General features: G+C 34.3%; 2 protein-coding genes and 1 long non-coding RNA gene across 4 annotated transcripts in view; all 3 read right to left on the minus strand.

Moving 5' to 3' along the window:
- Positions 1-16390, minus strand: part of LOC130612636 (protocadherin Fat 3-like) — a 46840-nt gene extending 30450 nt beyond the window's left edge. The window contains exons 1-7 of one of the 2 annotated variants that reach the window (XM_057433980.1): positions 15424-16390; positions 12689-12767; positions 5725-6099; positions 4809-5186; positions 4153-4524; positions 3118-3495; positions 611-727 (exon numbers count right to left, since the gene is read on the minus strand). In XM_057433980.1, the coding sequence (XP_057289963.1) occupies positions 611-727; positions 3118-3495; positions 4153-4524; positions 4809-5186; positions 5725-5944 (1465 nt within the window). In that variant the 5' untranslated portion in view covers positions 5945-6099; positions 12689-12767; positions 15424-16390. Of the gene's footprint in view, positions 1-610; positions 728-3117; positions 3496-4152; positions 4525-4808; positions 5187-5724; positions 6100-6588; positions 8206-12688; positions 12768-15423 lie in introns of those variants that run through there. The other variant, XM_057433979.1, reaches the window with a different exon arrangement.
- Positions 16391-20492: 4102 nt separating this feature from the next.
- LOC130612908 (uncharacterized) lies at positions 20493-21944 on the minus strand. Its single transcript, XM_057434242.1, has 2 exons — positions 21096-21944; positions 20493-21044 (listed from the first exon to the last, which is right to left on the minus strand). Exons 1-2 carry the CDS (start codon positions 21942-21944, stop codon positions 20493-20495), a joined length of 1401 nt encoding a protein of 466 aa, XP_057290225.1.
- Positions 21945-22225: 281 nt separating this feature from the next.
- Positions 22226-25892, minus strand: LOC130612579 (uncharacterized). The gene is made up of 2 exons (XR_008975497.1): positions 25588-25892; positions 22226-24840 (listed from the first exon to the last, which is right to left on the minus strand). It is a non-coding gene; the product is annotated as an uncharacterized LOC130612579 (long non-coding RNA).
- Positions 25893-25988: the final 96 nt, after the last annotated feature.

Consider the following 25988-nt stretch of genomic DNA (forward strand, 5'->3'; position numbering starts at 1 on the left):
TTTAGGTCATAAATTTAATGAAACATCTAAAAATGTCCAACGATAATTTGCAAGCAAAATTGATTTTATACGTTCAAACTTTAAAATAATTTGAATTATAAGAAAGGTATAAAATTTTCCTTTTTTTAAAAATGCAGTTTTAAGCAGAGACAAATTAACGATTGTTATTTTATGGCGTGTGATATGGGTTTGGTATGGTTTATTAGTAATTTTCAAAACACAATTCGACAGTAAAAACAATTCTACAGTCACAACTCTTTAAAAGTGAGAATCAAAAAAGTTCAACATTGTACTTTAACACTTTGTTCTTTAAATCTTACAAATACTTCCACAATGCACACAGGAAAATATTCCTATAGCTCCGACTCTCTATTCAAGTGGATTTATGGTACTGATATTCAGGGAAATAAGAATACTAAAATTCTAACCAGGCTGATCATTATTGTTATTTCTCTATTGTTCTAAACAATCGAGAATTTTTAACTTGAAATCCCAGCCTGATATTCTTATAAAAGAAGACTTATATTGATAGTAGTGGCTGTACTTCATAAAAATTTAGAAATAACAAAAAAAAAATAATGGAAAGAAAATATGAATTTGTAAAGTTTACCTTGGCAAACCCCAGATACCAGTTCATAACCAATCAGACATTTGCATTGATAAGAGCCAGCCACATTAACACATGTACGTCCAAAGCCGCAACTAACGTTTACACATTTGTCGGATTCTACAAAAACAGGTTTTTGTGATCAATCACTGTGAAATAGCAAGTCATATTTATCTCTATATTAATAGCCGTATTCCGTCTGTCTGTCTGTTCAAAACGGTTACCGATATTCCTTTGATCTTTCCGCGATTTTTAGAAACCAGGGGGTTGTTTAATCGCAAATCTTATTATTGATTAAAATAAATTCTAAAAATTAGTTTCTTTCTTAATTAATTGAATTACTTTAATTTATTGCCATAAGTAAGAAAAATAAATTTAGTGATAAAAATGAATGCATTATTTTAATACACCATTTTGAATAATAATTACGCCCGTGATCTTAATCGCCGTTTTCGCTCAGAAGCTACAGAAAACAAATGGGACAGTTTACTGATAGTTTTACTGACTTTGTTTTGACCGCTTGATTGTTTAAAAAACCAATCCAAGACTTTCGCAGCCTGGGCATGATGGCCATTTTTGTCATTAAAGTGAAAGTAATGGTGGGTCAGTGTTGTTTGCAAGTCTGTTTCACCTTTTTGTCTTCTATAAGCTTTTTATTTTCATTAATTTTATATTGTCACGTTTTTAATCACGTACAGATCTTAAACGCACCAGTTTTAGGATTTTTGGCTAGGAACGAAGATTTTTTTGGAGGCTAGCTAGCTAGAACCTTACTTATTACTATTCTGTATGGTATAAGAGCTTTTTATCCTACCCACCATTTATTTTTGTGTTGAGACCGTAGCCATTTAGCTAGCTCCTATCTTTGGCTAAAAAAGTGAGAGTATAAAAATGCAGTTTGGCTACAACAATATTCTTAAACAAAAAGTGTTATGCTAAATGCAGTTAGCTAGGTAGCTACATATTTCATTATTTTTTCCTGAAAACTTTTTGTGCAAATAAAATGACTGACAGATTATTCTTTTTGCTATGATGGGGTACCGACTGTTGTTTGTAAATGGTGTTTTTATTTCAGCTATTGTTGCGGGGAATATTTTTTGAAAAATATGTTACAGTCACAATACTATAATGATGTATGCGCACTTAATTTACGACATATTGTATACCTGTACTAAAGCGCTCCACCTGATCTTGTGGCACAGTTTATTAAGCGATCCACAGAGTGTTCAACGTCAGGTCACACCTTGACCTTGGCTTACCCCGGCGTTTCGACACCGGGGTAAGCCAAACGCGAGACGTGCTTAAGCGGACCCGTGGATTTTTCCACGGGCCATCGACTAGTCTATCTTATAATGCCCGTATATGTCTGTCTGTCTGTCTGTCTGTGACGCAAAATGGTAGCTTAGCTGCGACGGGTGAACCCGTGAATTTTTCACGGGCTAACGGCTAGTAGTTACAAACTTTCGATTTCTTAAACACTACAGCTTATAAGAAAAAAACACAATTCAGCGGTTCCTTTTTAACGGATGAACAGTATAAACCCAGAAATATCTTGGATATACTGAGTATATAATATAATCATCTGTACGCACTTGTGTTTCAATTTTGCTGACGTCAGCAAGAATCATCACAGTTTGAACTTTCAAATTTAACCAAAAAACCTAAGATCCCAAGCCCCAAATCTGTTGTGAACATTGGAAGTGAATTTTGATAAGTTCAAAATGTGCGAATCTAACATGAAAAGGCTGTATATAATTACTGGTAGGCATGATCTTTGAAATTAAGCATTTATTGCAAAAAAATCTTATTGTTGTTCTCAAGTGACAGTTTTTTTAACTTCTCTAATTTTTGAATCAACATGTCCCAACTTGTCAAAATAAAACTTCTTTTTTTAAGTTTTCCTTCTTTACTATTACTATTTTATCTCCTTCAAATATTTAGGAGGCACGTTTACTAACAGGGGTATCTTAGGTATGATTTTGTCATTTATATCAAAATGTTATTTTAAACGATTTTTCAACTTGCAACAGAAAGTTTAAGCAAAAAATAAGAAAGAATAACCATTAAACTATTTTATGTTAGTTTCACATTATATTGAAATAAGATGTCAATTAGCTTCTTTTACTTTTTTTTCTATTTTACCTCTTAAGAATTTCAACAGTAGGTGAAATATTGTATTTAGGTAACCATTTCTTTTTCAAACAATTGTGTAAACCGTACTTGCGTGTTGCCTATAATATTTTTGATAAACAAATGTTTTTTATTTCTAATAAGATAATTGAATACAGTTTCACCCACACATTCTCCAACAATGAACCTTTGTTGTAAACTTTATCTGATCCAGTCAATCGTAATATTCGTAAATTTAAAATGTTAATAAGGCTTATCAGTATTCATAAAAATAAGAAGTATCTAACCTATATCAAAAAACAACTCCAATGTTCTCTAGTTCTCTTATATAAAATGAACATTTTCTAAGTAAAATAAAATTTAAAAAACCTTTCACTTACCTATACCAAACACTTCGATCTCACAGATTTTAAGGAGAAAACTTGTCAACGCCTGAAATATGACATAGTGGCCAACTAAAGGTGCATTATAAAGATTACATGACTTATTTTGCACTTCAAATGTCTCTCTGATGATGCAGTATTTGTTGCCAGTTATTGGACTTCCTACCAGAACCGCTATCGGAACAAACGGCTCATTCATCACCACCCGAACACCGTAGATCTCTGTCGTTTTGTCTGGCATGTGTAACCTCACCCAACCAGGAAGAAATTCTGTGCTAATGATTGCACAACTTGATAATAGTTTATCAGTAAGTGTGGATGAAAAAGCTACCGTAGAAGTTGTACCAACTGCAGAAAAGCCAGATATTGCGTTGACTAAAAGAGATTTCATACATCCACAGTTCATTGTCAGTAAGAGAGGCCTTTAGAAAAAAGGAGCTACATAAATACAACTTTGGTTGATCATGTGATTAAAATTGATTATAAGTAATACTGCATTTAAATTTGATACTTATATAGATACGATTTCTTATGCTATTCATAAGAAATTTTGAACATTAGGAAAATAACACAAAATCACTAATCATACATATTTCTTGTGTGATCTGCCAAAATTATTGAATGGTGAGATAAATAAAGTGTGTTACTAATGAGAAGTTTATTGTATTGTACATTTGAATTTCAGCAAAACGCTAATATACTGAAAATATAATCGGTTGCCAATACAGAATTTGATTTTGAGTAGTGAGGAAGCTCTATATTTTAAAAATATCATTATTCAATTTTCATGGTGTTACCATAGCCATCTGTTTTTCTTCAAAGTAATTTGAAAAATGGCTGGATTTTAGAAAATGTTTATACCCTGTCAATTAAATTTGATACCACATTGTTTTTGGTCTTTTTCATCGATTTCTCAAAAATAGTACCAAAACAATGGCATCCAATAACTGTTACAGCTACGATATCTGACATGTATTGGACCCTGGTTACAACTGTAAAAGTTTTTAAAAATAACAAATATAACAAACTTACAGTTTTTGTTCATTATTTCAACATGACAAATATCTATATTATCTGATGTAGAGATTCCAGCAATTTTCACGTAACGACCAGTGCGATTACAAATCACAGATTTTTTGTCAACAGGTGTAATAACTACATTCAGACTACAATCAACAAATGTGACTTCATCGCCAATGGATACTGCAAATCTTGTAGGAATTTTGAGGAGAACTGAAACATTAGTGACCAGTTGTTCCTCGTTGATTTCGAAGATCATGTAAGACGTTTTAGTTGTTGCGTTGATTAATCTGGTTGATGTAACACAGTTTTGCTGTGAATTAATTGCTGCTTGCGACACACCACTTGATGCAACAGGGATATAAGATAGAGAAGTCTGCGATTCTAGAAAAAAAAATTACTAAACACCTGCAAATTCCAAAGACATTAAAAACATCACAATTTTGGATTGCCTGTTTTTCATCTTTTTAATGAACATGACAATATAATCCAAAACAATGCAAATGATAGGACAACAAATTATTGCAATATCTCCTGGCTTTAATTGAATATTTTAAGTTTTTCATAACAGATTCAAGTTGAAGTTGAAATTCAATAAAGGATTTCCATGATGCAAGTATTTTTTTTGTTCCTTGGAAAATAAAATAAAGAACAGATCCCTTTTTTACCTGTTCCATAAAGTTCAATTTCACAAACTTGAAAGCTTGTTTCTGCTCCAAATAGACTAACATATTTTCCAGACAGTGCACCATTACAAATTTGATAACTTGGTGAAAAGGAATTTTGACTGAGACATTTAAGGCTGGAGTTACTTCGATCCAATACTATATTCCATACATAAACATCTAATAATGGGTGAGTACTGGAGCGAGTTACTTTAATTGCAGTGACTAGTGATATATACTTTGGTATGATGATTCTCACCCATGCCAATCTATCATTGTTATTCATAAACACCTGCTGGCAGGTAATGAAATTACTATCGACTAGTTGGTTTATTGGATAGTCAGAATCATCAACAACAGTAACATTGCCAATAAGATTACCTAAAAAATATTACATTAAACAACTCATTTTACAAATATGAAGTTAGTTCTTTTACAGACATTTATATATTCAGTTTTCAGTTTTTTTCTATTTAGGACCAATGTTTATAGATTATACAGCTGTTGGAGAATGTTACACATAAGTTCATAATAAATTCAACCAAAAATTCAACCAAATTTTTTCTCAGGTACATTAAGAAAATCAGAAATGTACTAAAGTTATTGATGCAATTAATAAATTTGTGTTGTTGTAATGACATTTCTTTCATATTTTGTCTGAGTTTGTTTCATTTTTTTAAATCAAAGTTTAATAAAAATGAATTAGTGCTAATTGTGTGAATTGACTAATCACAAAAACAAATTAACTTGTCTGGAGATAAAACAGTAATTTAATACGAGTAGATTTGATGGTTTATGTATGACAGTGGGATACCAACAAATTTTCGTTGAATATACTTTTAAAAAAATCAGTAATTGACTTACTTTTAAAGTAAATAAGGCAGTAGAAAATAGTATTATTATAACATTATAGCCTTACTAAATGGATCAAAAACTTGAACATCACAAAGATAAATTTCAGCATTTAAGTCGACAGCTTCAATTTTGACGTATCTTCCCTTTCCAATACAAAAGATATCACTCTCTTCTTGACGGACAAAGCTGTTGCCACTAGAACCATCATAACATTTTATATATGCATAGTGCTCACCAACATATACATTTATGTTAACAACATTTTGAAACTTTATTACAACCATTGCAATTATTTGAGTGCTGTCAAGATCAAGTGTAACATAATCTCGTAGATTGGAATGTGTGTATGGACCATTTGTTCTAATGCAGTTGTGGCCTGTATCAAGTATATTTTGATTGACTGCACTCCTTGCAATGATTAAACTGTCTTTTATCTTTCCTAAAATTTATTTATATGTTTATATCATCAATGATATAAATATTCACATTGCATAGAAATCAAGTATTTAAAAAAAGTATTTAAAAAAAAATAACAGTCTCTTTTCTTTAGGTTGCTGGCTTGTTGTATTAATTTTTATATTAACTGATTTTTCTTTAATTGAAAAATTTAAGTCAAAAGTGCCTTCCTTTTTGGAAGTGTAGATATCTGACGAAATAAAAATACAAAATCCTGCTTATAAAAATACGGATTATGATATATTAGCATAAAATGTTTTTAAAGACATTTATTATAAAAACACAAGCAGAATTCAATAATAAAAATTAGGAATAATACTGAAGGACCCCTTTGGTAAATTGCTTTTAATTTTTTTTTTCTCCCCAATATCACAGGTGCATTTGTATACATAAAGTTACTTCTCAGCAGCAACAATACAAAATTTAGTAAATGCTTCAAATATTATTAATAAATTGGAAATATTTAAATTACCTGTTGATTCTTGTGCTGAAGTTAAACAAATGAGAAGATATATCACGCTTAGTGTCTCTCTACAAAACATTTTTCAAACTTATCTGGTTATAAAACTTTATCAGCATCATATGAGCAGCACAAACACAAATCAAAAAAATTAAAATAAATGTAATCTATCTTGTGCAAGCATGCACACACACATATATATAGATAGAGTTTTTAATTAGATGAATAGACACTATATAGCAAAAAATATATTCCCCTGTGTACACTCAAATAATGTCAAAAGATTTGCATTCAAAATAAATGCTAATTAAATACTGCTTTATGTTGGACAATTCATAAGCATTAAGTAAACAATAAAACAATCTAATGGAAATTATAAAGTATAGTCATATAGTATGAAAAGCACAACAAGATATTAAGAATAGTGGGGTACCCTATAAATCCTTCCAATAGCTACGGACAGTGTGGCAAAATTAGAAAGCAGTGATCAATGTGATTACAATATATGGTTTTAAAAATACCTAACAATAGGTTTAACAATTGTAAGATGTTTATTTATCCTTCCTGCAGACGAAAATTGTATTGTCAGTTGAATTGTAAAATAAAACTTATTTTTATGCACAAAGTAGACACATATGTAATGCAGGAACGACTGTGTTTTGTTAGATATTTCACAACTTAAGTTAACAGAAAGTTAGTTTACTATGATCTCAACCTTTCAACAGGGTAGCACTTAATTTACCCGCCTACAGCATCACAAATGTACACTGAGCAAATGGATTTCTTGTTGGGTGTGGTTCTTCAATCAAGGTTAAGACTGTTATTAATGAAAAACACTGATAACAGAAATACTTAACATCAATCTGACAAATTGTACAAAATTGTTTTACATTTTTAATTCTCTTATTAATATTAAATCATTAATTCTTTATTGTCATATGTATTTACTTAAATAAAGTTATTTTCGGGAGGGAGGTCCCCTATAATCATGATTCTTTCAAATTTTAAATCAATGAATTAAGATTAATACCAATCCTAAAAAACCTAATGTAATTTTTTGGCAATTATCTTCTTTTAGACGAAATAGTAAACTGATAAATCAAAGTTTATAATTTTCAAATGTAATTTGCCTTTATGTATAATATTTATCTTCGTTACATTTTTAACTAAAACTCCTGCATTTCCTCATTTTTATTTTAAGAAGAAATACCACACCCATTGGAACCTTAAATTACCTTGAAAAATGCAAATTTAACACAAGCATATTAAAAAAAACAGACAATAAAAACATTATTGGTAATGATTAAGAACAGATCTGAAATTTAAAGCTTGCTTCCTGTGGAAAATGTATTTGATTTAAAAATTGTCTATGAATCTTTTTCATTATTTTGAAAAATCTTGATTGGTTTTCAAGACCATAAACCTAAATGCCTCGGCAAGACTGTTCAATGCAACACCTTACTTAGAACTATAGTCCATGATGTGATGTATAATTAGTAGAACTTCTAAATCCAAAATTTTAGGAACAAATGCGAATTTTCTAAAAAATAAACAAATTCCCAGATAACTTTCCAATTTCTTTCATATGAAATTAACTTTTTTTCACAGGGGGTGAGGTTTAATCCTTGCCAATTAGACAAATAAAAATAGTTCTAATTGAACACTTAACCCTGAAAATACTAATATATACCTGACATAACAAAGAAACTACTGATATTTTTTGATATTATACTGACATTTTCCTGACATTTTGACAATATTTTAAAAATTCCTGATAATTCCTGACATTCAGACAGGGTGGAAAACCCTGAACTAATGTTGTTTTGTTTAATACTGTACTGGTATTTTTTGAAAATAACTTATTTGAGTGTGCAAGGTAAGATTGAAGGGAGTTTTAACACAGCTACCATCAGTCTCGTTCATGTAAAGATAATTTTTACTACATGAAAAAAAGTTGCTCAGTAAATATAAGTGAACCTGCAAATTAGCTTTTAAGTGATGCAAAGATGAAGGACCTTGCAAAGCTAAGATCCTTTACCAGGGTGACCACTAATAAAATAAGGAGAATTAAGGAGACAAATTGACATTTTTTAAGGATATTTTGCTGCGAATGAGAAAAAATAAAATAAAAAATAAGGATAATTAGGGAGAAAAACAATTTTAGTTCTCTATCTTTGATATAACATACTATGTTCTATGATAAGGAAATTATACATATTATACAAATTATGCCCACAATCGATAAAAAGATTTCCAAAAAAATTACGATCAGAAAAATTAAGAAATAAGGAAAAATTAAGGAGAATAGTCGATGACCCGTGGATAAATCCACGGTTCCCCCGTCCTTTTAATACGTTATTGCATGCGTTTCGCTACTTGCAGTACCATTTTGCGTGGCAGACAGACCTATACAGGTATTATTTTATAGATAGCTGAAATTTCATTAAGGTTATTTAAGGAGGAGTGGTCACCCTGTTTACTTATATACTAAAATCTCAAAAAAATAAAACAATATTAACGTCTTTACTTCCCATAATACTACCCTACTTCCCTTTACTGTCACATTTTAAAATGTTATGACTGAAACTTATGTGTATATTCTATATTAGGAGGAAAATCTGAAACTATGTTGTTTATATAGGGTCATTCCATACCAAATGAGTTTGGCCTGACACCCACCATCTTAGATTTCGCTGATTTTTTGCACGTAAAATAGGATTCTAGAGAAATAAAAGTATATATACCAAATTTTAGCTCCCAACTCCTTACGGTTTTTGAGCCCCTTTTTGACCTACAATTCTCAGCGATGCACAAATCTTCATATTTCCTGGGTTAGCTTTTTTTTAATTATTTATCATTAAAAAGTCTATGCTGTTATGCATGAATTCATGATGGCGGCGGGATCAGTTGCTGTTGCTTCTCGAAAATTTATTCTATGTTTTGTATTCATTTTTTGTATTCTCTCTTGTGGAAATAGTGAGGCTTGTTTTGTTGTGTCGAAATCACGAAAGCGGTACACAAGCAAATGTATGAGACAAACAACCTTCTTAGTGACTGTCAATATGGATTTCGTAAAAAACGTTCGACTAAACTTGCCACCACCTTGTTTTGTGACACAATTCGCAAAAACGTTGATAATGGCTTCATGGTCGGTGATTTGTTTCTTGACCTATCTAAAGCCTTCGACACCATCGGTCACAGTATTCTACTCGAAAAGTTAATGTTGTATGGAATCAGTGGACCTGAGCTGTCATGGTTTACTGACTACTTGTTCAACAGATCCCAACATGTTGAGCTAAATGGTTTACTTTCGAATACCTGCTGTGTTACTTCTGGTATAACAGAAGGATAAATCTTGGGTCCCCTCCTATTCATCACGTTCTTCAATGATATAAAAGAAAGTATCAGCAAGTGTGATATCTTTCACTGTTCTCTTGTTTGCTGGTAAAGACATTCAAACTAACAAAAACACCCTGAACGTGGATATGACAAGTGTGGGTAGATACTGTGAACAAAATGAACTGCTGCTGAACCTTAAAAAAGGGAAGACGGAAGTGATGCTGCTTGGAACTTCCCAACGACTGAAAATAAACGGAAGGGAGCTCAATATCGTTTACAACAACACCCGTATCAACTTCGTTACTGAGTATGTCTATCTTGGTAACCTGATCAATTACAACCTGTCTTTAACAGCCAACTTCGATCGAGCCGTCAAGAAAGCATGTGGTCGATTGAGAATCCTGTCCAACGTAGCCTGACCATCGAGGCTGCCACTCTCATCTACAAGATGATGATCTTGCCGATCATAACCCACAGCTCAACTATCAAGACCTGCTTCACCGAAACCCAACGACGGAAGTTCTCTTCGATTGAACGCCCTGTGCTGAAAAGATAGTTGGAACACCAGTTCAGCCTATCGTAAAGGTTATTGAACAACAAGTCCGTTCTCTGGTTATAAAATATCTAAACAAGGAGTTATGTCACAAAACCTTTGACAAATACTTTGAGGTTCAACGACACAAAAAAGGACGAGAAATAACAATCTCTGTCTAAAATTGCCAGCATTGAAGCTTGAATTCGCAAGATCTGGTTTTTATTATGGTGGTGCTAAATTATTTAATAATTTATCTTTAACAGAACAAAAATCGCTTCAACAATAATTATTCTGGTCTTATAACTCTCTTATTTTCTCTCCAGATAATCTTCATATGTTTAGTATGTTGTATAGTGAAAACAAAAAATGTATTATTGCTGCTTCATGTAATATATTTAACTAGGAAGTGGGCATTTGCCACCTCAATCCAGCTCATCAACATTAAGTGATATAAATTAAGAGAAAATAGCAGTCGCAATTGATGAAATTTTGTTAACCTTGGAAGCTGGCCCTGACGGATTCCCTGGAAACTTACTAAAAAGATGCAAGACCTCTTTAACCAAACCTTTCAATTTTCTTAGGAGAAACTGTCTTGATGATGATTTTTAAAGGTGGAATAAAAACATTAGCATCAAATAACTGTCCTATAGCTTTGGCATCTCATGTGATAAAAATATTTATGAAAGTTCTTCACAAAAATCTTATAACGTTTCTTGAGAGTAAACAATCCTCTCAACCCAAAACAACATGGATTTCAGACCTGACCAATCTTGTGTGAGTCAATTGCTTGACCACTTTGAATTGGTCTTAGCAATATAGAATATGGTAAAAAATGCAGATATAACTTATTTGGATTTTCACTAAAGTAGATCTTGCTGAATAAAATAAAAAGCCTAGGTCGCAGTTGATGTTCTCTCAAGTGTACCACAAGGGAGTGTCTTGGGGCTGCTGATTATTTTTATTCTTATTGGTGATATTGATAAAGATATCAAACACAGTAACCTAAAATGTTTTGCTGATGATAGCAAAGTCAGCAGAGATGTCAAATATGTCTCCAAACTACAAGGAAATTTCAGCATATGAGTATATGATTGGCAGTCTTTTTTAGGAATATTTGAGTAGGTGTGCAATGATTTGCACGTGTAAATTAAGTAACGCGTGCGATGTAAAGCGCACATGCAAAGAATGTTACGCATACGACACGGGATCCGAGGTTATTTTTTGTTGCCCATTCATTTTGCGGTAGAAAAGTGGGGGACGTTTTAAATCATGAACCCCAAACACGATGATCGAGCGTCTACTGGTATAGTGACTCCCTCAATCTTAACTTCCCTTTCTACATGTCCGAAATAGTATGCATGACTATACTGTCAATTTTATATTTATTGTTCACTTTTCAGGTCATCACAAGCAAATAGGCAAAAACATGCTTTGTTTTCAAGTTAAAAAAAATCTTTATCCACGTGGCTTAAAACTTCAAAAAAATTTACACCGCACGTGGGTTTCGTTTTTACAGGCATAAAGAAAAAATCAATTAAATTCGGACCTGAAGAAATTATCTACAATTAAATCCATGATAAAATGTCTATTCTGCCTGTAAGTGCAGTTTTGCAGACTTGCTTCATCCGTGCTCTGTCGGCATTCACCTCCGCATTAGTTAAGAACCGCATGGCTGGATTTTTTGCGTAAGAGCTGGTTACCAACGACGAAGGGGCCAGGCAAAAGAGATTTATGTCTACGTAGTTCTTTTAACTAAGTCAGGAGTCGGTGAATTAGCTAGGATGGTCAGGTTGGCTGTGAATAGGCTTGCTCGTGGATTTAAAGGACCAGGACTATTCAAAAATTTTTGAGATCTAAAAGTTTCCGACGGAAATCTATCGGTCGTTTTGTCCGACAAATGACCAAAAATTCTTTTGAGGGCTGCCATCGCACGCTACAAAATAGATTTTAAAGGTTGATTTTGAAAACTCAATATTTATTTTTCAGGTGTGCGATTAATCACACGCCTGAAACGATTTAGGCGTGTGCCAAGGTGTGCGCGTGCGATCGCACGCCTCTCCTGAAAAAGACTGAATTGGGCTGAATATTGGGCTCTAACATGGAATTTAATGACATGAGATTTGAAGTTCTCAGGTATGGCTGTGCTGATACCTTGTAACTTTGGACAAGAAAATCACATACAAATAGTAATTGATGCACAGGAAGTGATGTAAACACTATGAAAAAGCATTGTGTTACCTTGATTGAATATTGTTACAGCTGTGGTGTCCAACCACTGCTGGCCTCATTCAACAAATTGAATTGATTCAGTGGTACTCTATATACAAAATGAAAGTTAAATACATCTCTAACTATTGGGATGCACTCAGAAAATACATCTTATACTCACAGAATTATCTATGTTTGGAAAATCATAGAGGGATTGGTTCCAAACCTTGGTTACAGCAGAATAGAAGTATTATTTATCAATAAGTCATATATAATGTAAATAAATAAATACAATATTTATTTTGTTATAGTAGGACTTGATTGAAGACACATCTATTAGTCAATGACTATTCCGTTAGATGTTGCAGGGAGTTGTCTGATGCGCGGACCCTAATTGGATCCGCGTATCTAAAAAATGAGCACTGAATACTCTATGACTCCCCATCTAAGCCATGGCCCCTCTTAGAGATAATAGAAAGGGTATAACCCTCAATGTTTGTGAGGCTAGCCATGTAAAATATGCACATCTACAAAATATGCACATCATAGCTTCCTTGACTTGGGGATGGGAGGTTTTAATTGCTGTTATTTCCAAATAAAACAATTTTTGGTGTAAGAATTCTATTTCAGTAAAATAAGTAAAGAAAAGTAGAATAATTTGGGTAAGGAGGCTGGGCTGGTGAGGATGCTAGGCTAGAGAGAACACAAGTGCATGTTCCCACTATAAATTCACTCTTCTCCACTACATCCAAATCTCCTGTCCAGTAGTGTTTCATCTCAACTAATCCTCTCAATAACAACAGCTTCTCTTCTGTGATTTCTATTTCTTCTACTACATCTCACAAAAAACCTACTCTTTATGAGCTCTAGCTTCTTTATATCTCACACTTGTTGTTACCCTTGTGGTGCCGTAGATTAGTGGTTATAGCTCTCGTGCTCTGTGCAGGAGCCCAGGGTTCGATTCCTCTTGACAGCGATTTAACATGGGCGAGTGAATGTTACCATAGCCATGGGTTAACCCAAGCCATGTGAGGGGAATTGGGGAGATGACACACTGTGTGGGCCGTTGGATGTTGCTAGGAGTTGTCTAAAAAGCACTATTTTGATGTTATAACGAGAAGGGACTCAGATGATTTTGTGAATTAAATTCATATGATCTTTTGATAATCCTTTCGTTTTCGTTTTGCTTATCTTTTTTTCTATAAGGGTAGAGATGGACCACAATGGAAATCTCGCCTTGGCTTGTTTTGTGTTATCCAGCCATCAAACATATCAACACTCAGGAAAATTGCATTTAATTTTATTTTATATTTTTTATGATGCATTTTAATATTATATATAGTTTATTATTTTATTTATTTGTTTTCAATTTCTTTTTCTCTGTAAATATTTTTAACGATTTTATAATGATGGCAAATATAACTTACTTACTTAGTAGAGTGCGGGCCCTAATAGGTCTGCGTAGCTCAAAATGAGCATTAAATACTCTAGGAATCTCCATCTAAGCCATGGCCCCTCCTGGAAATAATAGACAGGGTACATCCCTTGATATTTGTGAGGCTAGCATGTAAAATATGCACATCTATCTATCTATCTACCTTGTGGTGCATTCCACTCCTGTTTTTTCCCAAGTCACCTGTCCTGTTCGCATGGGCCACTGGAGTTCATTTTCTTACACCTGCACTGTATTCACCATACTCTTCCAGGTGTACAGACACTTCTCAACGCATTCTGCTCACTAAAGCATGGTATGTGGTTTTAGACTACTAACTCATTGATCTTTTGACAAGTAAATCTTTCTCTAATATAGTTATAGCTAGTAATACCTGGTTAGGCTAACTGACACAAATTATTTTAGATGAATTAGACTGCCTTGTTTACTAGGGGTACATAAAGCAGTCCTGGTACATACTCCATGATATACATGCCATGTTGGGCTTGATCCGGGCAACGTCTTTATTTGGGAACTGAAATTAACATGACATCACAGCATTTGCATAATAAGAAATGCAGATGCAAAATAATGAAAAAATAATAATAATGAAAATTTCTTGTGGGGTGATCCTGAGATGGTAAATTGAGGTATCAAATTTCTTTAGCCCAAGCTTTAAGTTTGTCTGGTATATAAACCTTGTTCCCTGTCTATGTGGAAAACCATATGCCAGTCTGAAAATGTCTCCTTATCTAAGACTTCTTCCTGGACACTTTGTCTTGCTTTTTCCCCTTTTTTTCTTTGTAGAAAAATAGACAATTAATTCTTTTATAACTTATGACAAAAAAGTGACATGATTCTATTTTTGATAATTTGTGTTTGATAACTTTAAAAATAAAAATCACGCAATGCCATGTTTTTATCTTTTTTGCCTAATATGATCTAACATTCAAAACTCAAGGACAAATTTGTGAACGAAAATCTTAAAATAAAGTATATATATTTTTAGTCTACAATGAAAATCAATTCTCCCAGTTGGAATGTCACATGGTACTAGTTTCTGTTCAGAGAAAACACAACCGTTTCATGATCAAACTCTCACAGAAGAAACATCTATTAAACTAGAATTACGAACATCTGAAATAAAGTAAAGCTACACCTAAAAATAAAAATAGAATACAAAAAATATTATGGTACTCTTTAAGCTCGCCATCTTCGTGTTCAGCATGTTTTATTTACAAAACTATACCAAATACTATATACCTAAACAACTAGCAACTGTTTGCCATTCAAATATCTTTAACCTTGAAGTATAAAACAAAAATTCCCGTACCTTGAGGTCGTTACGTTTCTAAACCGCCATCTTGCCCTTTCGCTTTCCATCTAATTCCCGGAAAATTATGACCGCTGCTTGCTGACGTGTACCTCGTTTCAAGAGCTTTCTCTGTCCATCTATTTAACTGGCGCATCATGCGCATATTGGAAAACCGACCGAAAGATACAATAGGCTCTGGAAATGAAGATGATTTGGATTGTCTAATACCAATGCAATTATATGTAATTTAGTGTGGGTTGTTGTAATTAAAGAAAAAGAATAAAATATCTTTCATTTTTCAAAATTATTAGAGAAATGGTCGGATAAAAGTTATATTACTTAGAAAAACACACTCAAGATCCCTAGGGTTTAGCGGCTTGACTACTTGGAGAATCAGGGAGAATAGGGAGAACTTTTTTTTATCCCTTCATATACTCGCAAGACAAAATTGTGGGGACAAATTAGCTGGCGTAACACCCTATACCACAGAGCTTATCCACAAGGAGGTGCCATGGTTAATCCTAGAAGTTCGAAATTTTAAAAAATGTCTATATCATCTAAAAACCAGAGAAATTATGTATTATAAAATCTCATTATTGATTGTGCTAATGAGGTATTTTATTTTTGTCATGTAAGCGCCACACAACTCAAAGTTCCAAAATCTAAGAACCCAAAAACTTTTGGGCCTGGCACTGACGCTTCCCTAATAAAACTATTAAAGGGGGGAGGGACGCCTTCAGAAAATTCAAAAAGTTTTTTTTTTCCAAATCAAATTTAACCCAACATTTCAGCTCCTTCTAAGACAAACTTTAAGTGCAACATCGCCTAAAGCAACAAATTTCATCGTTTTAAGTAGCGTTCTATCTAATTTAACCTCCATAATTTAACGCTTTGAAATCCATACATGCCATTTCCAGAGCCTTTATAAAAAGAGTTTATGCCAATATTCGAATTCTCCTGGCATTTGAATAAGCCACAAGTACCCTAAAAAGTAAACTCGTCATCTTTGCAGACAAATTAAAGCCAAATTAGTTGCATCACACCGCTCAGTCGCTTCAGAAAATCCCAAATTAAAAGCTTCAAAGGCGCTTTTCTCTGTTCACCATCTTAATTGCGCTGACAATATCTTATCATTCATACTTTACATGGCTTTCTCAGGTTGTAATATAGCTTATGTTTTAAGTGATTTTAATTTTTTGTTTCGAAAAAAAAAATAGTTTTGTCCTCTTTTTGTTCCTTAAATTAGGGGTTAGTTGACAAATAAACGACACCACTCCGGAAAAATCCGAATCACTTAATCCCTAGACGACTAAATACATACATATACAGTTGGAAGTTGTAAAAAACAGTCCTACAATTGGATTCTTATAACTCCAAAGAAGTAGGTTGTTATGGGGGATGAATTGGGCTACCCAATGATACTACTACCGTCATTCTTCTAATTTAATCCTCCGGTAAAAATAATTATTTTAAAGGAGTCGTACTAATAATAAGAGGAAATAAAATACCTTGGAAATTGAAGTTGATTGTCGTACTAATAATTAGAGTAAAATAGGAATCAAATCGTATTAAATTAGGGGTTGAAAAATTGAAAACACACTTTTTGGTACTTTTTCTTTTTTTTTTCTTTCTTTTTTAAACTCTTATTTATACCAACTTTTCTTCTCCCTTCAAAGTTTTCCAGTTCCTTGAGAACTTTCTCTCTCATTTGATTGTGAAGTTTTGCATCGACTGTTTAGAAGACAAAATCAGCTGGTATCTCCATACCTCCTTGTGGAAGATCGAATGAGAATCTTCGCTCTCCTGTTACCTTTATTGATAACGTGCCTTCGTATTTAAGAAAAAAGAATATCAGTTGCGAGAGAAATTTAGGCACATGTCCAATTGTTTTTCCATTATCTAATACAGCAATGGAATATTTATCTTCAACCAAAGCACCCGGTCTCACTTCTGGTTCGCTCGTTAAAATTGATCCTATTTCAGCTTTCCATTGCTTCCATCTGTAAATATGATAACCTCTGATGCAACAGGGAACAGTAAATTCTTTTTCCAATGGTATTGGTATCTCTAAATCAAGAAGTAGTAATGGAGTAATATCGTCGGTCATTTTTCTACAACTTTTCTGAGTACGTCGAGGTAGAAGCTAGCATCAGGCAAATACTGACATCTTTGCATTTTCGGAGGAAAATCCAAATGATATTGCGAGCTCATTGCATTGCAAATCGAATGTTTCTTTTCATAGAGGAAAACCCAAATGATTTTACAAATTCAAAACAATCGATTTGGAGCACTCTTTTCTTTTGTCAGTGCTGTTAGTCTGTCGCGCGTGGTATCATCATGTCAACCCAAACCAAACTGTTTGGCTATTTTCAAAGCAACGTTAAAAACCAACGAAAGCGTCAATCAACAATATCCTCTTATTTTGCTCCTGGAACTGCAAAAGATGACGACGTGGTTTATTTAGGCAGTAAGTAAAACTTTTAATGTGACTCAAATTATGATTTCAACTTTGAAATGAAAGTGACAGAATAACTCATAGGGGTGATTTTTTTTCTCAAATACTATACATTTGAGTTTAAGTTATTATTTGCTCAAGGATTCTTTCTATTATTATTTTCAGGAAAAATAGCGCCTCCTCCAAGTAAGAAGCCTGTTGGTAGGCCACCCAAACCGTACACAGGTGAACAGATCGAGCGAATGATAGAAAAAAATCACGACTTCAACAATCTAAAGCAACAATCTCAGCATTTCAAATCGATCATATGTAATTTCTATCTACACCAACGAGCCAATATCGTCGGTGGAAACGAACACACAACACGTAAGAGATTCACTGAAAAAACGAAAATCGAAATGCGAGAACACTACGCACTCACGAAAAGTTATACCGAATCAGCCAAAGCTTTCCATGTGCACGAGTCAACTCTTCGAAACATCGTGAAAACTCCAGGCAGAGCAGTAAAGCTGAGTGATAAAGGGAATCGTTCAGGAGCTGGTCGACCAATAACATATCCGTTGGAAGTCGAGAATGATTTGATTGGATGGATTCTTGAACTTAGAGATTTGCATGTCCCAGTGTCTGTTCTTGCGTTACAAGAGAAAGCAAAAGGTGTCGTCCAACCTCACAATCCTGATTTTAATGCTAGCCGAGGCTGGGTCGCGAAGTTCTTTCAACGACATCGTTTGTCACTGCACAGCAGGACATCAGTGAGCCAAAAGCTTCCACGTCAATTGGAAGAATCGATTTCGAAGTTTTATGCAGATGCCGGTCGTTTCATGAGAATTGGGAAATATCCCAGATCATTGGTGGGAAATATGGATGAAACTCCAGCTTTTTTCGATATGGTCCCAACAAAGAGCATCTGTAAGATCGGTAGCAGAGAATGTGTTGTTCGAACGTCAGGGAATGACAAGAAACATATCACCATCGTTCTTTCAGCTGCTGCTGACGGTACTTTGCTACCGCCGATGCTGATTTTTAAAGGGAAGACTGAAAGAACTATCGGAAAATTGCGTGTTCCTGAAGGATTTGTCGTAAAAACTCAAGAGAAAGCATGGATGGATGAAGATCTCATGATTGTTTGGCTGGATGAGATATGGGTCAAATATGTGAAGAAAATCAACAAAGAGCTCGGATTGGAAAACTCCCTGTTAACCTATGATGCCTTTTCTGCTCACAAGACAGACACTGTGGCGAGTAAGCTGAACGAAAACAAATCAGATGCCTTAATGATCCCAGCCGGTTGTACTTTAAAGTGTCAGCCAATGGATGTATGTATTAAAAAACCATTTAAAGCAATTCTACGAAAATGTTGGGTCGAGCATGTCAACAAAGCAGTCGAGAAGATGCCCACACCTACACCTAGCGATTATAAGCTACCTCCGCCAACCAGACAGGACATGGTGGATTGGGTTGAAAAGGCATTCCAAATTATTTCAGATGACAAGGATATGATAATGAAATCCTTTGATGTATGCGGAATAACTACCACAGATCCTTCGAAAGTCCGAAGTGGCGAATTTTATTCAAAATGCATGGAAAAAGCTAAAACCATCCTAGACAGTGACGATACTGAAGACGATCCATTTACTTTGTAAATTAGATTAAAATTTTTCATGTTTTTTTAAAAAAGAAAGTTTGAAACAAAAAAAATTACGTGTTTTTTACTATTCGTACTATAATTAGAAGAAAATTTGACCTGTATCGTACTAAATTAGAGAAAAATCTGAAATTAGTAATTATGGACTCGTACTAATAATTAGAGTTAAATAAATTATTTCATTTTGCCAAAATAATTAATTCGTACTAATTAGAGGACGGATTAAATTAGAAGAATGACGGTACGCACGATCCATCTAAGTTTTTTCCTTATTTATCAATGACAACTTAAATGTTTAGAAAGCTAATAACTTTTCGGCTATTTGAGACAAGAAGCCGAGACAGAACATTTGAAGTCGCACCCGCTCTTTCGATTTTCTTGGCAGCGCAAATATGCTAAGAGTTACATTCTGCAATTAAAAAACAGTCGTTCTTGATACAGCATACAGTCCACAGCTAAAGAGATGGACAACAGTTAAAATTTGTTAAAACAACGAAATAAGTATGTGTACCAAGTAAGTATGAGGTATTGTTTTTTACTGGATTATATTGGACGATTTTAAAGTCTCAAATGAAATCCAAGGTGGCCTTTAAATACTACATGAGCTAACTGCTGCACAAAATGCAAGCTACTGACATTCTCCAGATGTATAATTGCTTAGTAAGTAGTTCTTCTTTTATATTCGTAAGCATTTTTTCATCCTTCATTCATTGTATCGGTTAGACTTTCCCAGATGCCGGTGCTGAGAAATGTGTAAAAACATGTAATAATGTCATTAATATTTGTTGATTATAATTAGCATACCGAAATAATTTACATAATATATCCAATTGCTAATTACATAGCTGGGCTATTAGCAAGACCATACTTTAAAGAAACATATACATGGTCGTTCAGCATGTTCAGCATATATATTTTTATGGTAATATTTCGACCTCCGTATTGGAGGTCTTCATCAGACTATACAAAATTTTTTAACGGTTGTCATTACATTGACATCAAATCGACGTCACTGTAACGACTTCCGTTTAAGGTACGCAACATTGGCTTCCAGAATTTCGTCGTCACATACTGACCATCGTCTAGATTAAGGCCATGTTCACTACGCAGTGACGTGTCCTGGAACTGTATTTCCAATGCTTCGCGTACCTTACGATCAAATTTATGCATTTTCGCATTGTCCCAATCATAACCAGCATTACAATAACTAGAGTGAAATAAAACTCCTGATGCGCTCCACTTTTCTTTAATGATGGTGTCTTTGTGTTGTTCGAAGCGGGTAGCGATTCTCAACTTCGTCTCCCCGACATATTTTTTGCCCCATTTGCATGGGATAATGTATACGCCGGGTTGACTTAGTGGTGGTAGTTGGCATTTGTTTTTCGATGTCAATATTGTCTGAAGATTAGCAGAGCTTTTAAAGACAGTTTTATAGCCAGCTTTGCGAAATGACTTACGTAATTTTGGACTCAATCCTGGCACCCAGCGCAATGATACTATCCTTAAATCTTGTTGCTGCTGTCCGTCTCTGTTGTCTTGCTTTTCGTTTCGTTTTTGTTGATAAGAAATTTAGATTTTTGTTAGTTCTACTTCATTATACCCATTTTCCATAAAACACTTAATTTGAAATTGAATTTCCTCTTCCAGATGTTGTCCTTTGCAGATGGTATAGGCTCTGTTAAGAAAACCTATAAAGATACCCTTTAAGATTTTAGGGTCGTGCCCAGAGTGCAGCTTTACCTGTACATTGGTAATAGCGCTTTTTCTGTGGATCTTGAGTTTGTAGCATCCATCACAATTTTGAATGTTTAGGTCTAAGAACTGTAGTGATTTTGTCAGGTCTTGAATTTCCATCGTGTATTTTATGTTGTCATTTTGTTCGTTCAAAATGTTTTGAAACGATTTGGCTTCTTTAAGATTTATAAACCTGGCATGGCTGTCGTCAACATATCTTTTAAACGATTTCAGTGCAACAGGTGGATTACGTTGGAGGGCAACACTAATTGCATTTCTTTCGTGATATTGAAGAAACGCCTCTTCAACAACAACCATAAGAGCTAGGCCAATTGGACCCGAGTTTTGAAGAAGGTAGATTTTATCTTCCCATATAAAGTAACACTTAGACAGGCATAATTCAATTAGTAAACCTATATCTTCCAGAGTCAATTTCGTTCTCATACATATTTCATCATCAGCAGCTAGAATTTCTATAATTACATCTATTGCTTCTTTCACCGGTACTGATGGATAAAGATTTACAACGTCATACGAAACTTGTACTTCGTCTGGCGTGATCGTCCAACCTTTTGAAGTTTCGACAAACGTTCTCGAATTCTTTAACCTTGTTTCGTTTTTATTCAGAGTTGGTTGTATGATGTTGACAAGATGTTCTGACGTCCTAAAGCTTGGCGTACCGATCGTTGATACTACAACTCTCATTAGGTAGTTTTTTTCTGGCTTGTGAGCCTTTATTGTATATAGCTATAGATAAATATATTGTATATATATTTATAGGGATAAAATTTTGTATAGTCTGATGAAGACCTCCAATACGGAGGTCGAAATATTACCATAAAAATATATTTGCTGAACGACCATGTATATGTTTCTTTAAAGTATTAACATACGTTCACATGAACATGTCATTTAAGGAGTTAGCAAGACCTTAATTGCTATGGTTCTGAAGCAACAACACGAAAGCAAACAACAACAATGACAGATAATGTTAGAAGTATATTTCTCTTGTTTCATGTCATAACTACACTTGAGTTTGGGGAAAGGGGGGGATGTCAGGTTTGGTATCAGGGGGGCCCAAACCAGATGCGTGTGTTTCCATCCTTACCCTTAGTAAGACGTATCTCGTGGAAACGTCTGCGTATCTCGTGGAAACGCTAACTCAGCAACTCGCTTGGAAATTGCCTATATCTGAGCGACTCACTTGGAAATCGCCTACACCTCAGCAACTCGCTTGGAAATTGCCTACATCTGAGCGACTCACTTGGAAATCGCCTACACCTCAGCAACTCGCTTGGAAATTGCCTACATCTCCGCGACTCACTTGGAAATCGGCTACACCTCAGCAACTCGCTTGGAAATTGCCTGCTACCTGCTATGGCGTATCTCGTGGAAACGCACCTTATTTGTTAGGGAAACAAACGCATCTTCATCTCATTTGGCTGACGAAGGAAGCCCGACATCCCCACCAGCGCGGGTCAACAGTGCTTCTACCTCTGGACAAAAAACTTGGCAATCGCAAGTAGCCAAATTTGGATTACCAAGAAAACCTTGAGGCAAGAGCACTGGTGTAAGCGAGCGCGCGTCTTTGATGCCAATTGATCCCTCCATCTTGCGTTGTAGATCGTTGCGTGTTGTAGTTCGTTGTAGAAGACCCTCTGGGGCTACATCAATTGGTATCGTATGCACTCGTCATGTGTCGGATGATGGTCCGGTTAACATAAGGGTTAACCGGACCATCATCGAGTTAACATAAGGGTCGTGGTTGATTGTAGAATTAGTTAATATGGTGACAGTTGTGGACATTGATGCCAGTACATGAAGTGATTGATGTACATAAAAGAAAAAGAAAAAATATATAATAACAGGGTGGGTGGGTGGGCAAACCAAACTATTAGCAAAATGTGATGATGAAAACTAGTTGACTTTAGCTGCTCCCATTTTATAGGTAGGCAAGGCAATCTTAGGGCCTGGATCTACAACAGTATTGGTTAGTTACCTTGAGGACACTTGAATACTGAATGCAATCAAAGCCAAGCCTCTCAATAAGGTATAAGTACTTACTTCAGGAACCGCAATTAACCTGTGGTGAACTGTTGGCTTCAGGAACCGCAATTAATTTTGGAGATTATGCGCCATTACGGATTTTCAAAGCCCGGTGGTGCAAGTTAAACTTTGAACCCTATATGCCGTAGTAGAAAACTCTCTTAAAGCACACAGAAGAAACGAGTTTTGTATACACTCTTAGCGTGTTTAGGTCTTCGTAATGTTTTTATACCTAAGTAACAGGGGATAACATCAGACAACATTTATTTAAGCGTATTGCTTTGATCTATTAATGAATTATAAATAGCAATTAAATACAGATGTCTGAGTGTGTTTTATTATTTTTGACTTAATACATTTAAAATTTAACGCTGAAGTGGATATTTCATCAACTTTAAACATATTTTTACGATCGAATTATGCCTCTTACAACGTATGAGGATTTTTTAGAAATTAGTGTGAGGCAGCTGACTAACTTCTTGTCAGCTCTTACAACGTATGAGGATTTTTTAGAACTCAGTGTGAGGCAGCTGACTCACTTATTGTGGACTGAGTAATAGTTGAGTTAATCGACAGAGCTTTTTCTGCAATGGAAATTATGCCAATAATTTAAACAAGCTTCACAGAGTAATTTATTTATTTATCATAAAGATTTACACTTTAGTAATAAATTACTGCTATAATTGCGTGTCCTGATAAAGAAACCGATAAAGACATACATGTATATATAAATAATACATTGTGACTGAAACAAATAACATAGAAAAACAAAAAATACCACTTTAGTCTAGCTAGTAAACTAAACTCATCATTTTTCCCTTTTTGATATTTTTCAATAAAGGAAGCGTACAAAAAAATTATAGGGCAATAGTGAAAGCAGGGAAAAAAGACAGGTATTCTTTCTAATACCTGAAAAGAACGGCTATACGTTAACACAACAAAGCTTTCTTCGCTATAAATAACATGAGTCTAGCTACAAATTACACAGCTCTTGTCGCCATCCTGGTTTCTCCTTTCTGCCCTTCGTACGGCAGCCGACCTCGGATACATCAATACCACTGTTGAAAGACTCAAAGATAGGAGTGTTTAAGTAGACGAATCAAGGGATAAACATAAAGATTAGTGTAATTATCACGGAAAAACAAAATTATAAAAATATCAAAATAATAAAAATTATTTGCAATAAAAATGACTAATGACTCTATTCCTAAAATCTGCGACTGAACCTGTTCACCGTATCTCTATGGGCAGTGTATTGAAATTTTCTACACCCATTATAGAGAAGAAGCCATATTTTTTGTGAGCTTAAGTTTCACTTTAGGAATAGATAACTGTAGAGTTTTGACAAGTATTTTGAGAATGGATTATAACGCTCTAGATCTTCACAAATATTACAACCTAAACATTTCTTTACAAATCCAAAAACAAAGTTCAAGTCCCAATCCAAATCCAGTGAGGTATTTCCAAAATCGAAAATTTCTTAAGTATAATCCAAGTGTAAAATCCAATGCCAATATCTTTATAATGCACAAAGCAGCTACACAATTTTTAATATCTAAATATAAAATGAAATTACCTTTAACCAAGCATTATTACTAATTACAGCCTTATAGCTAGCTACAGTACAGTGTCCTAAAAGCATTTTTGGGATACCTCTAGCTTGCTAGCTAGTTTAAAGGCTTTTAGGATACATTAAGTTGCCTTTATTGTACAAAAAGAAATTAAAAGTACAAATAAGTGCATAATAAAAGTACTTCTCAAAATATATATCATGAAATTAGTATCACAAACATAAAAACAGATAACAAAAAACAAAACTGTCCTCCGACAGCACGTCCGTGGCTGAATAAAACGTGAGTCCAAAGTTCAACTTGCACCACCGAGTTCCGCAAGTTCATAATGGCGCATAATCTCCGAAATGGTCTAAGCTCATCAAAGGAGCAAATTGTGGTTATGTAAGCTATTTTCGATTCGACTTACGCTTGTTTTGTGATGTCACAAATAATACAACAATTTGATGAATGCGGATTTTTTTTCTTCAGTCATTTTTGGAATCTTAATTCCAAGTCACAAAATTAACTTCATTGTGATGAACGTTCTCAAAAAGACGTATGGCTTGCAGCTGGGAGTTTTTCGTGAGATTCGTGGATAATACTATAATCTTTGTTCTGCTTTTTTCGTCTAAGCAGAAAATTGTGATAGTGGCGTTGTAACGGGTTACAATTGCATTCGACTCTGTTGCATCATATTGATTTCGTCATATTTTTGACTTTTTGACACAGTTTCCATGATCTCTACGTACCTTATTCCCAAATCCTCCAGTCGAAGCTGTTTTCACCACCGATTAAGTTCTTTATACAAGGCGTTGGGGACGAGTTTCATCTCGAAAACATTTTTTTAACTAGAAACTTTTGCTATCTTGCGACAACTGTTATGCTGCAGTTTCCGATTAAGTTTTTGTTTTGAAATTAGTTTCTTTTTTGATGTGATGTCATAAGTTACTTTCGAACTCTCAAACGGAAGTTACTACAAAAAACAGATGTCATTGATTAATGAATGACAATATTTGACTTTTTACCGTTACCAAGAGATAAAACAAAGCGTGACTATATATATTCTAGAAAGGAAACTTTAAGTGACCTTAAAGCTTCTAATTTAATGCGCGGGCAAAAATAATTATTTTGATCGGAATGCGTAGAAATT

The sequence above is a fragment of the Hydractinia symbiolongicarpus genome, chromosome 10 (assembly GCF_029227915.1).
Source record: "Hydractinia symbiolongicarpus strain clone_291-10 chromosome 10, HSymV2.1, whole genome shotgun sequence".
Lineage (NCBI taxonomy): Eukaryota > Metazoa > Cnidaria > Hydrozoa > Anthoathecata > Hydractiniidae > Hydractinia > Hydractinia symbiolongicarpus.